Here is a 12,548-nt window from a genome sequence, read left to right on the forward strand (position 1 = left end):
CAATTCTAAAAACAAGAAAACATTACAGGAAAAAAGGGAATATTGATTTTGTAATAATTCCTTCACATAATGCAGAGAGAAAAAAACCCATTTCTTATTTAGACCATTAAGTAGTGCTAGTAAGAGGAAATGGAAATAACACGAAACAAAGAAATAAATCCTACCCTGAACACCCACTTTAGGTAAAAAGCTGAAGTCATTTTTCACCAACAGCAATTTGTTAGATAAAACCTGTTTTCACAGTCTTGAAGAGGAACTTTCCCTGACCTGAGTTTATGACTTTAAAGGTACATTTATTTGGCAAAAAGGCTGGCACAAAAATACCTTTATAGTAAGTACAAAAAAATATATTTCACTAATGGTCAAGCTGCATGTCAAGCAGCCAAAGTTAATACATCTAAGGTTGTGCTTACTCCATTTTTTAAATTCTCATTATTGAAACAACCTAGCTAGCATGCCACTTTTGCAAGTAGTATTACCATAATACTTCAGACTAAACTGGTGTGACCAACCAGCTACTTATAAGCCATGTGTGCTTGTACTGTGGTGAAAACATCTCTCTCCAAATAATAATAAATGCCAAGAATAATAATTATCTACAAATTGAGCTGGGGGTGGGATTTGCTGCCTTGCAGCAAGGCAAGAACCTTTCCCCTTTGCAACTCCTTCTGTGGGACGCAGTGCACCCTTCTGCCACTGAACACCAGAGACAATCCCGAGCAGCAGCACAGCACCCTCCATGCAAACCACTAGCTCCAGCTCCCAACTCAACAGGGATAGGAAATAAAGAATATGAGGTGACGCAGGTGGAGTTAGACTGTGGCAGGAGGTGAAGCAGTTCAGATCATAGTGTAGAAGGGTAGAGGTGACAAAGCAGAAAAAGGGACAACACAGATAGTAGGAGCGCACTAATGCCAGCAGTTTATGATAGACCCTACGGTATGCTTTTATGGCTGCTAAATTGTGAAAGGTTGGCCACTCCTGATCTCGTATTTGCAGTGCATAATGGGATTAGATAGGAATGGTAGGTATAAAAATTTGGATCTTCGTCAGTTTGTATCACGAATTTCATCTTAGCATCTGTATTCTTACAGGCACTGATTCCATGACACTTCAGAAAAATCTGCCTGTTGAATAATTTAACTCATCATGAAGTTAAACTCTTTAGAAAAGCTCTGACCCTTTGCAAGGAGGCTCTAACTAAACTAAATACTTACTTTGAAAATACTAGCCATAAGATTTCAATAATATAGTGCCAAACCTAGCTAAACATGTTATTTCTTCATTCTGGAGTGCAGTGGAAGGTGCATCCTGACTACACTGCCAATGCTATAAATAAGAACCTCCTGTTAATGTCTGTGCTAGTTTAAGGCATTGCTGCTCCCTTTGGTGTTAGTTCACAGAAGTTTTGTCATTTTGCCTTACATTTGTACAAAAGAAACAAATAAAAAAATGAGTCTATACATATTTAAAATGTGGTTAAAATGTGGTTTGTTAGAATTAATATTTAGAGGAATACGTTTCTCATCTCTTCTCAACCTATGTTTACATCAACTAAAGGAAATGAGAAAAATGTTAAGTAATCTGAACTAATATTTAAAAACATTTAAAATGAAAGATTACTTCAGCTTACATGATCCAGAGGTTTAACTTTCAGCTAACAGTTCAAAATATAAATGAACTCCTTATCATGAACTCAGTTCTGACCTTAAGAGCTTTGAAGATTAAATTTAATAGTGTATTCTGCAATACGCATGTTACACGGTCAAATACTCCAACCAAACTGCTGACAATGTGATCAAAATCACATAACTTATGAGAGAGAGATATAGAGTCCTTAAAATTACTTTTGTACAAATGAAAAAATACAGACTGAAAAGAAAAGAATCTGCTATGATACTTCAAAAATTCTCAATTAATACTCGGTTGAAAGTGAAACATTTTTGAAAGAATACACACTAGACCGTTTTAGACTAATTCTTACCTTCCCTCTTTTAAAAGGAAAATTAAAGGTAAATTAAACTTTTTGACAATTTAGTTTCATTACCAGCATTATGTTATGTCTATACCTCACAGATTCTCTCGTAGAGCTCCTTTGTCTGTTAAAAGACAGAGGCGACAAACGCAAACTAGTAGCTGAATAACAGAATTTTCACCTGCTAGGTAATGTGAATGTTAAGTTGAATAATGAAGACGACTTGTCTTCAGTCTCTGTACTACCACTAACTGCCACCTCTGCTGCCCATATGAATACTTATGCTTCTAGCAGCTGCATTTTCTAAACATACTTTGTCTGCAAAATGCACTCACTTAGCTATATAGCACAGCTTCTTGGTCTGTCTTTGTACATTCCTAGACCCACGCTTGTCAACGTACCCAATACAAATCATTAGTGAAGAACTAATTTTATTTTGTATTGCTACTATTCTTCTCACACTCTTTCTTATTGGTCACACTTCATAGTGAGGTTTACTTCTTTTCAGTCCTTTGGGAAAATAGATGCAGTTCAGGTGTTTAACCTTGAATAAGCAAAGGTACAACTGGAAATTTTCAAATCAAGATGTAGGATTCTTAATATTATCAATGGCATATAAATTTCTTTCCCTTAAAAAGAAATCTACACCAGCCATTAAAAAAACTTTCCATAAATCAAATGTAAGTAGAAGCACACTTCCCTCTACAACACAAGAAACTAGAACATCAGCTGTATAGTACTTCTCCTGACTACCTACCCTCTCCACACTTGGGCAAGGTAGTTACCAAGTGAAGAAGAGCCCAGGAGAAGGCCTAGGAAATTTTCTAATTGTACAAAAATTGCTGTACTCTGTACCTGAAGCAATGACCAGTATGTCCCACAGATATCCCTCAAGTTTCAAAGAGGGCACATGTTTAGATAGAAAGGTCAAAATCTTCTGTAGTGCAAACCCATTTTTACTTCTGCCATCTCATCACAGCTTCTCATAGCAAGCAAAAGTAAGCTGGATCTTACAGAACAGAGCCTGTTGTTACCAAAAAAGTATAGTGCAAATGAAGGGAATCACTGTCTTTTATCATTATTGTAGAGGCAAAGTAGCTCCGGAGAGGTTAACAGCTGGCCTCTCCCCAGCAGGCTGACACCCTATGGCTTTAAGAGCTAAGGGAGGACTCCCGTCCCCCACAGTGCTGAGCACCTGGGGCTCTGACCTGCCCCACCTCCTCCTCTTCCCAGCGGCTCTGTGGCAAACGAGAACTTACAAGCTTAAGCCTGAAAGTAAGTCAGTAAAACTACTCTTGCAAAGTAGAAAAGTGATCTATTTTCTGGATGTAAAAAGGTAATTTTACAAGGAGAAACACCTTAGAAAACCCAAAGTATTTGTTTCTTTGAATACTGGGACTAACCAACATTAGTACCTGAGGCAGGGAAACACAGCCAGAGCTGGCTCTCTGCAAGGCAAGAAACTCAAAGTGTAACAGAAATGGGACTGGTGAAATGGAGAACAGATGAGAACTAAACGGATAAACTCAAAGGAAGAAGAATATTTGTAATTTTTAAAACCATCAGGATTTCTCCATAAAAAAGCAAGTGCTTGGACAGCTGTGATAAATACCCTTGTAAGAGCAACAATAGACGGTTTGGTTGTTCTGTGCTTTTTTCCCCTGGGGATCTTTATTATTATGGGTTTTATGTATATTGACTCATTAAACAGAATGAGTACCTTAATCTATATGTTCAGACTAACTCAATGTCTTATATCTAAACCCTACCACTAATGGCATCTCATAATAGTCAATAGTAGCAAAACTCAACTTCCTCATGATGCCTTTAGATGCTACTATGAACTATCTACAGGTATATTTACAGTCACCTCTCCTCCTTGCCCATCTGTTTATATTTTAGATAATCCTGCAAACATATCTATACAGAGATATGAGAGAGCTATCTTATAAGCACCTATATATGCTAGGGAGAAAGCTAAAAAAAAATTATTTTGCTGCTTTTGCTTACAGTAGTTCACCAAAAAGAATAAAACATATTGACAGAAAAACTTCTTGCCCTCTAAATTGACTCAAGATAAATGGCAAAAATTTTAAGCACCAACCAAGATTTTATGAGCTTAGAGATCCAAAACAGCCATACAGAGAAAGCAAGAAGAAATTTTGCCCTAACCAAGATACTTACATTTTGACCAGATATATCTTAAACAACGCATACATTGGCATCTCAGCCTCTTCACCTCATTGAGAAAAAGGTGCTATTCAACAAGATTCAAATCTATGAGTCTCACTAACAGAAATGGGAATCTGACAAGTCCTGCAGTTGGACAAACTATTCATAAATTTGTCATCTTTTGTTGCAAACCGATATCAAAGTTGGGGGTGGGACTTAAATACATAGATGTTCAAACATTCAAAATTGTATTTGCTGTTCACACTCCTATTTGACCTCCTGTAATAGGAAACATATGGAAGAGTAAAGTTCTGAAGAAGATTGTTTCTATTTCAGAATTTCACTGTAAAACTGAAAAGTATACGTCTTGACAACACACAATCTACAAAGGAGATGAATTATTTGTGAAATTTGTATAACATGCATTTTGTAACATTTATTTTAAACGTTATGTGTAAAAATCTGCAAACCATTTCTTTTAGATATTTATTTTTCTGTCTGAACTATATTTTTTCTGAAACAAGTTATTGTCTATTGAAATATTGGTACTTCTTGCAGAAAGTTTACAGATTAGTAGATAGTATTTAGCTTAGGAGAAAGACATTTCATTGCAAAAAGCTGTCATGCTGAAAACTGTCATATAAAACGTCACATTTTATAGCTGCAGTGGCTCAACTTTTCTCTCTAGTTAAGCTGTCAGTCACTTCATAAACATATTAGGTACTGTCACCCAAGCAGAAAAGAATAGATTCAGATTCCAAAATCAAACTGTCTTCTAAGACTTAAATCTTTATGAAAGACGTAATCTTTACTCAGAATCCCAATAAAGTGTTCTGGGTAACTGTATTAGATTTATATTCTCATTTCCTGTTTTCCCACAGGGAATAAAGTGGGAAACATTTTTCCATGTTGTATGCTGCTGAAGAACTAAGAAATATAAAACCTTCTTCATATGTACATACAGCTTGCTCTTTATGTCCCTGTTCAAATCAATAACAAAACTTCCAGTCATCAACAGATTTGATATATACATAGAGGAGTGAGCAGGTATATGTGATGGAGTACTGCAAGTTCTAGACTGTAAAGATTAACAACAAATTTAGTTCCTTTACCTCAGCTTTTTCACCATTTTAAATCAGTAAAAGTTAAAACGTTAATCATAGAATCATAGAATCATTAAGGTTGGAAAAGACCTCTAAGATCATCGAGTCCAACCGTCAACCCAACACCACCATGCCCACTAAACCATGGCCCTAAGTGCCTCATCTACACGTCTTTTAAATACCTCCAGGGATGGGGACTCAACCACTTCCCTGGGCAGCCTGCTCCAATGTTTAACCACTCTTTCAGTAAAGAAATTTTTCCTCACGTCCAATCTAAACCTCCCCTGGCGCAACTTGAGGCCGTTTCCTCTCGTCCTATCGCTAGTTACTTGGGAGAAGAGACCGACACCCACCTCGCTACAACCTCCTTTCAGGTAGTTGTAGAGGGCGATGAGGTCTCCCCTCAGCCTCCTCTTCTCCAGGCTAAACAACCCCAGTTCCCTCAGCCGTTCCTCAGAAGACTTGTTCTCCAGACCCCTCACCAGCCTCGTTGCCCTTCTCTGGACACGCTCCAGCACCTCAACGTCCTTCTTGTAGTGAGGGGCCCAAAACTGAACACAGTATTCGAGGTACGGCCTCACCAGTGCTGAGTACAGGGGCACGATCACTTCCCTACTCCTGCTGGCCACACTATTTCTCATACAGGCCAGGATGCCATTGGCCTTCTTGGCCACCTGGGCACACTGCCGGCTCATGTTCACCCAGCTGTCAACCAGCACCCCCAGGTCCTTTTCCGACAGGCAGCTTTCCAAAAACTCTTCCCCAAGCCTGTAGCGCTGCATGGGGTTGTTGTGGCCGAAGTGCAGGACCTGGCACTTGGCCTTGTTGGACCTCATACAGTTGGCCTCGGCCCATCGATCCAGCCTGTCCAGGTCCCTCTGCAGAGCCTTCCTACCCTCGAGCAGATCAACGCTCCTGCCCAGCTTGGTGTCGTCTGCAAACTTACTGAGGGTGCACTCGATCCCCTCATCCAGATCATTGATTAAGATATTGAACAAGACCGGCCCCAAAACTGAGCCCTGGGGAACACCGCTCGTGACCGGCCACCAACTGGATTGAACTCCATTCACCACAACTCTCTGGGCCCGGCCATCCAGCCAGTTTTTTACCCAGCGCAGAGTACACCTGTCTAAGCTATGAGCCACCAATGTTTTACTTGCATTTTTCCTCTCTGCCCTGTATTTTCTATCATCAAAGTTTTGCTAACAATGATTTGCTGCCTTCTGCTTAAAGAAGCGCTATTCCAGAAGGTTTTGCATCCCATACAGTCTATAACACCATAACTCAATACCCCCACAAACGCATCGTACCGTAAGACTAGTCTGATGGACTGTAAAATAGTGCTGTGCAGTCACAAGCCAACCTGTAGAAGTCAAGATACAGAAGCCCGGGCTCACTTCTCCATGTGGTCTCCAGAAAGAGAACAGAATTGCCATAATCTTTTCTTTTCATTGTAGTGATTCAGATCAGAGCTCAAAACCATAAATAGCTGAACAGGTAACGCCAAAGGAATTGAGAATTTCAACTCATGAACAAAGTAGTTTAGAGCAGGAATTTCTTTTATCTGAGCCATCATGAAAGGGATTATATCACTGAACTACATCCCCCAACAAATATTCTCAAAATTAGTAGCGAAGAAACTAACTGGCTGCATTTACACATCACACGTCACAGTATTAATTGGTAATCTTTTTCAGTTAAATTTTTGTAATACAAAGTAAAAACTAATTTAATATCTTCAAAATGGTTTACTCACCTCATCTAAGTCTTTAATATAAACAATTTTCTCTTCAATACCAATAGGCATTGGTTCACTATGGGGGATCTTTACCTCTTCATACATTTTATTGTTTTCTCTCTGAACTGCCTCTGGTAAGAACACCTAAAACAGTGTTACAGGAAAATTAATTGGAAGTATGAAAACAGAAAGTGTCATTACATATAACCCACTTTGAACAATCGTTTATCACTTTCCTTTAAAAAATGAATCCAAAATAAAAGCAATTCTCACGGATTCATTTTATAGATAGCACTGAACCCCCAAAATGGAAAATAATCATTTTACTACTCAGCAAATAGTCCCAAAAAGACAAAAATAACTGCATTTTATTAAATTTCAAAAGCCATTAAGTCTAGAATTTCATAAAGCATTCATTTTGCTAAAGTCAGTTCAATGGTTTCCAAAAGACAGAAAGAGAAAAATAGTATTTTAATGATTTAAGTGACCCTAGAAATAAAACCAAATACATTAGTTGAGAATGAGATTATTTCTTCTAGAGTCAAAATAAAAACAGAATATATGAAAGTGTTTAAAACCCTCTGCAAAGAAGCACTGCTTCATACATTGGACTCTGATAAGGAGGAAAATCGCTAAGGGAACAAAGGGAACTCTGCTGCACATTATTCACTGGGAAAGATGTACTGTTCAAGAAGGGTCATGCACCACACACATACCTTTGCACCCCCAATGAATGCTGATGTTTTCATAGCTTCAGCTCGGGAATCATAAACATGCGGATAATGAATTTTTTCGAAGTCCATTTCTCTCTGTCTACCTAGGACCGGCATACTTCGAGCATTCAAAAGGGCTAGCTCTCTGTGAGCAGAAAAATAACTGCAATAATTCTGTTCATTTTAGGCAGCCATCACAGAAACTGAATGTGGTATATTAAAGTCAGAGCAAGAGTTGTGGAAATTTAAGGAAAAAAACATAAAATAATTAACAAAGGAATTTTACAGTGTTATTCTCTGGCATCAGTTAAACCAAGTCCTTATAACACATTGTTTAGACAAAAATCAAAAGTGCAATCCAAGAAGTGCAAGGCTTTCCTAAACGCAGTTTTGTCTCTTTTTAAGCAATACAGCAACATGTATTCACAGTTAAATACCAGTCCTACTATATTTTTCTTAATATGGAATACAACAGCTTATTTGCTCCTTATCCTCTCCCTCCCCTACTCCTCCCACTACCTTTAGCTAACAACATGGAAAGTAGTATCCATTAATCTTGAGAGGAAAAAAAAGAAAGACAGTTCTGATAGATTTAGTACAGACTTCATAAATCTTAAGCAAGTAGTGTGCGTACAGGAACTAAGAAAGATAGCCTACCCCTCTAATCTGCACCTCCAGCCCACATAGATGAGATCAAGACTCTCATTAAGCAGATCACTGCTTTCTTTCCCTGAAAATTAGGTTTTCATATTAAAAAAAATTTCTACACTTGTAATAAAACGTGACTTGAAGTCAGAATCACCTAATCACCAAAGCAAACTGAAAGAAAATAAACTATTATGATATGTTGAAGTAGCAATTACAACAGAGGCATTTCTCAACTTTTGGCATTTATTACCTTTGCATCCGCAGCTCTTTGGGATCAAAGCACATCAGTCCTTCTCCAGAAACTTCTCCATCTTCCCCAGCTTGTTTTTCTTTTCTGGCATTTCGCTTTTCTTCCCGACGATATTGCTTCATTAACAGCTTTTCTTGTTCAGACTGAATTGTAACTTGACAACCATAATTGGGCTTAGCATTTTCTCCTATAAACTTCTTGCACTGTTCTGCAATACAATAACAGGTATGCATCTCCATAAGTACTGGATTCCATCTTTGTTTTCCCCCGTTTTCTTCTAAAGGTTTGTTTTTTGAGGTTTGTTTTCTTTTTGGGGGGATGGTGGGGGGTTGTGCGTGTGTTTAAAGATAGTTTAGCTTTATTTAGATGACCGTGCAGCAGCTGGTCTCAAGAAGTCTGAAAGAAGTACCAGCTCATGTCTCAAAGGTAGGATGTTTAAAGTTACCATTGTTAAGAAAACAAAAATTCTTCATCCCAAAACAAGAGGATGGGCTAGCAGCAAAAGGAAGGGTTTGTTCTTTTCTGTATTTATAACTTCATCAACAGTGGAAATGCCACTTATCTCTCCTCTTGCACGTATACATTGTTGAGTAGAATGGTGTGAAAACATTAAAACAGGCTGTTTTTTTTAAACAGTTGGTTTTTTTAAACAGCCTCTTCACAAAACAATTAGTGTGTATTTACTAGATAACATGATTGTATTGAAAGCATACTCACAATGTAATTTCCCTAAACAAGCGAGAAAAGAAATCCTGTTCTATACAACCACAAGGACTTCTTCCCTTTATGTGGAAAGCAGAAGGACTGAATCAAGGAGAATCAGAACCACAGAACAATTACAGTAAACAATTAATCTAGGGGAACAGAGAACCCGAAAAAGCCCAGTCACATTCAACCTTCCGAGGCCATTACTGGCCAAACCAAAGACACAATCAATGCATCTTTTATATGCAATGGGGTGGAAAGATTTGTTTTGTTTTTAACTATATCAGTGTTTTTAAACTTCTATTTTCAAAATTCTGCAAACAGATTATTAGTTTATGTAGGTTTCACTGAATATTATATACTTAATTCAATTATGCTTCATATGTACTTTTGCAGTCAAACTCTGAAGCTGAAAACTTGAAAACTTTTTTTCATCAAATAAACCCATTTGACTGATGTTTTGAACAATTTGTGCTGCTTAGTTTTCACCTACAGTAACAGTGAAACTCCTACCTCTCACAGCATGAATGCTGGATAAAGTGACTATAATTTGTTAAATAGCATTGAAAAAATTCTAATAAACTGTCAAAATGTCCACATTAATACCATCATGTCTATAGCTTTAACTCTCTTTCCCTTGTATTAAAAGGGGGCAACAATGGATGCAATTTCCTAACTAAATTTAATTCAGACTGAACACACCAGGGCAAAGAACTGTTACTTGATTTGTCTGATAAGCACAACAATCACCTTTGCTGCCATGGAAGTAAATTACATAAGAAATAGTCAAATAATACAGCATGCTACAAAAATGAAGTACACTTACAGTTCCTTGACTTGTGCTTATTTTCCCAAGACACAAATTACTCAAAGTTGACTAAATTTCTGCAGACACAAATTATTCCCTTCCCCAAATGCAATTCTGGAAAGATAAAACTTTAATCCCCATTAGAAATACCACTTTGATCAACTTTAAAGAAAAAAACTTATTAAAATTAATAAACAGAACTTAGGGCAGAGCATCTTCAATCTCAGAGAAGATACTCAAATATCATTGACTTCTTTACCACAGTGAAAGAAGGGTTCTCTCACCAGTGAAAAAAAGCATACAATTAGTAATGCTTTCCTATTGTCTCAAAAGCACAATATTGAAAATATTGTTCCTCCACATTCTAGCAGAAATTACTGTGATAGATTTTACTGATGGCATAACGAAGAATAAACTCATAAAAGCTTCCAAAATACCACTTCTGCTAAGTGAGAAGAAAATATTTGTGTAACTAAAAATCTGCACACAGGAGAAAAACGATAATAGTTCAGTTTCTACTGAATGTATTTTAAATTTTTTATTATTTGATTATTTCAGAAGGGAAAAAACACCAAGACACAAAACCTTGTTATACTGATAGCAAGACATTCCACTTTGAAATCACGAACAGATAAAACTAACGGTTGTTCTGATGAGTTTAGACTAACCATCAGCACAATAAGAGGTGAACTTCTAAGCACTTGCCTATATAACATTTAAGATAAACTTATTAAAAAGGGTTTATTTGCATTTTAAAATTATTGTGAGGATACGTAAGTCCACCATTACTAGTTTTATTCACATTTTTCTAACTCCGTATGCTGTGAACATGCAATAGGCTGCATGGTGCTACGTCCATGTAAGATTTATCCCAAGTCACAACCTATTCACAATCAGATTTATTTTTGTCAGAAGAGAAAGTGAGAAGACTTGTTTTTAAACAGCAATTTATAAAACAGATTTTAAAAGAATTACTCTGTGCAGGCAATTTATAAAAACAAAAATTATGGTATAAAACCTGTACCACTCTTCTTCCTCTCATTCATCCATCCTTAAGCGTCATTTTATTTTTTTCAGAAGTGATTGTTACTGCGCTTTTTCTCCCCAAGACCTACATTTGATGATAGTACAGAAGCACTAAGAAGTACTTTTACTAAGTAAAAAAACAAAAACAAAAACTGCGAAGGCAAAAGCGCAGGGGGTGAGAGGGTGCCCCAGCCCCCCCATTCCCCGAGCCGGAGGAGGGAGCTCCTGACGAGCGGCAGCTCTGACTCAGGGCGGGCGGGGACAGGAGGGGCGGCGGCCAAACCCCCTCACATACAAGAGCAGCCCCAAGGAGCGCGAGCGACCTAGGAGCGCGGCGCGTCAGAAGGGCGTGGCGCGGCAGTTCGCGCAAGCAGGGCGTGCAGGGAAGGCAAGTGGGCAAGTTACGGTCCCCCTCCTGGCTCTAGAGGCCAACTCAACTAGTAGTCGTTGCCCTCCCAGAGGAGGACCGGCTATGGTTTCCACTCGGCCGAAAGCCGTTGCCAGAAGGAATGTGGCGACCCAGACGGAGCCCTCATGCAAGCACACAGCTGCCCAGGTCTCTGGCTGCAGGGAGTGCCTGAGCCTGTCAGCTGTACCGGAGGGCAGCAGAGACACCACCTGTGTGCGGTGTGACCAGGTGGATGATCTGCTCAGCCTGGTGGCAGAGCTAAAGGAGGAGGTGGAAAGGTTGAGGACTATCTGGGAGTGTGAGAGGGAGATAGATTGGTGGAGCCACACCCTACCATCCCTGAGGCAAAGGCAGCAGATGGAGGCTCCACAAGAAGCGAAGGATCCCCTGCCCTCTTCCCACCAGGCAGAAGGAGGAGACCTAAGTGATGGGGGGGAATGGAAACAGGTCCCTGCTCGGGGTGCCAGGTGAACCCACACCCAGCCTCCCTCACCTTCCCAGTTGCCCTTTCACAACAGATATGGGTCCCCGGAACTTGAGGGCCAGGGAAATGAGGATGTAGACGAAGGTCCATCCAGGGGGCTGCCCAGGGTGAGGCAGTCAGCCCCATGCATTATGACTGCCGCTGCTAAGAAAAAAAGGAGGGTAATTGTCATAGGCAATTCCCTTCTGAGGGGAACAGAGGGCCCAATATGCCGACTGGACCCATCCCACAGGGAAGTCTGCTGCCTCCCTGAGGCCCGGGTCAGAGACATTACTAGGAAGCTCCCTGGTCTGGTATGGCCTTCTGACTACTACCCACTATTGGTTATACAGGCTGGCAGTAATGAGGTTGCAGAGAGAAGTCCAGAAGCAATCAAAAGGGACTTCAGGGCACTGGGGTGATTAGTTGAAGGATCAGGAGCAGATGTAGTGTTTTCCTCTATCCCTGCAGTGGCAGGGGAGGATACTGAAAGGAGCAGGAAAACACACCGGATCAACACGTGGCTCAGGGGCTGGTG

General features: G+C 39.4%; 1 protein-coding gene across 1 annotated transcript in view; it reads right to left on the reverse strand.

The window, feature by feature from the left end:
* The window catches only part of ASCC3 (activating signal cointegrator 1 complex subunit 3), a 296,878-nt gene that overhangs the window by 229,707 nt on the left and 54,623 nt on the right, over positions 1-12,548 (reverse strand). Inside the window, exons 6-8 of the mRNA XM_076333301.1 lie at positions 8,600-8,807; positions 7,705-7,846; positions 7,007-7,132 (exon numbers count right to left, since the gene is read on the reverse strand). Coding sequence (XP_076189416.1) covers positions 7,007-7,132; positions 7,705-7,846; positions 8,600-8,807 — 476 coding nt within the window. The remainder of the gene's footprint in view (positions 1-7,006; positions 7,133-7,704; positions 7,847-8,599; positions 8,808-12,548) is intronic.

The sequence above is a fragment of the Aptenodytes patagonicus genome, chromosome 3 (genome assembly GCF_965638725.1).
Source record: "Aptenodytes patagonicus chromosome 3, bAptPat1.pri.cur, whole genome shotgun sequence".
NCBI lineage: Eukaryota > Metazoa > Chordata > Aves > Sphenisciformes > Spheniscidae > Aptenodytes > Aptenodytes patagonicus.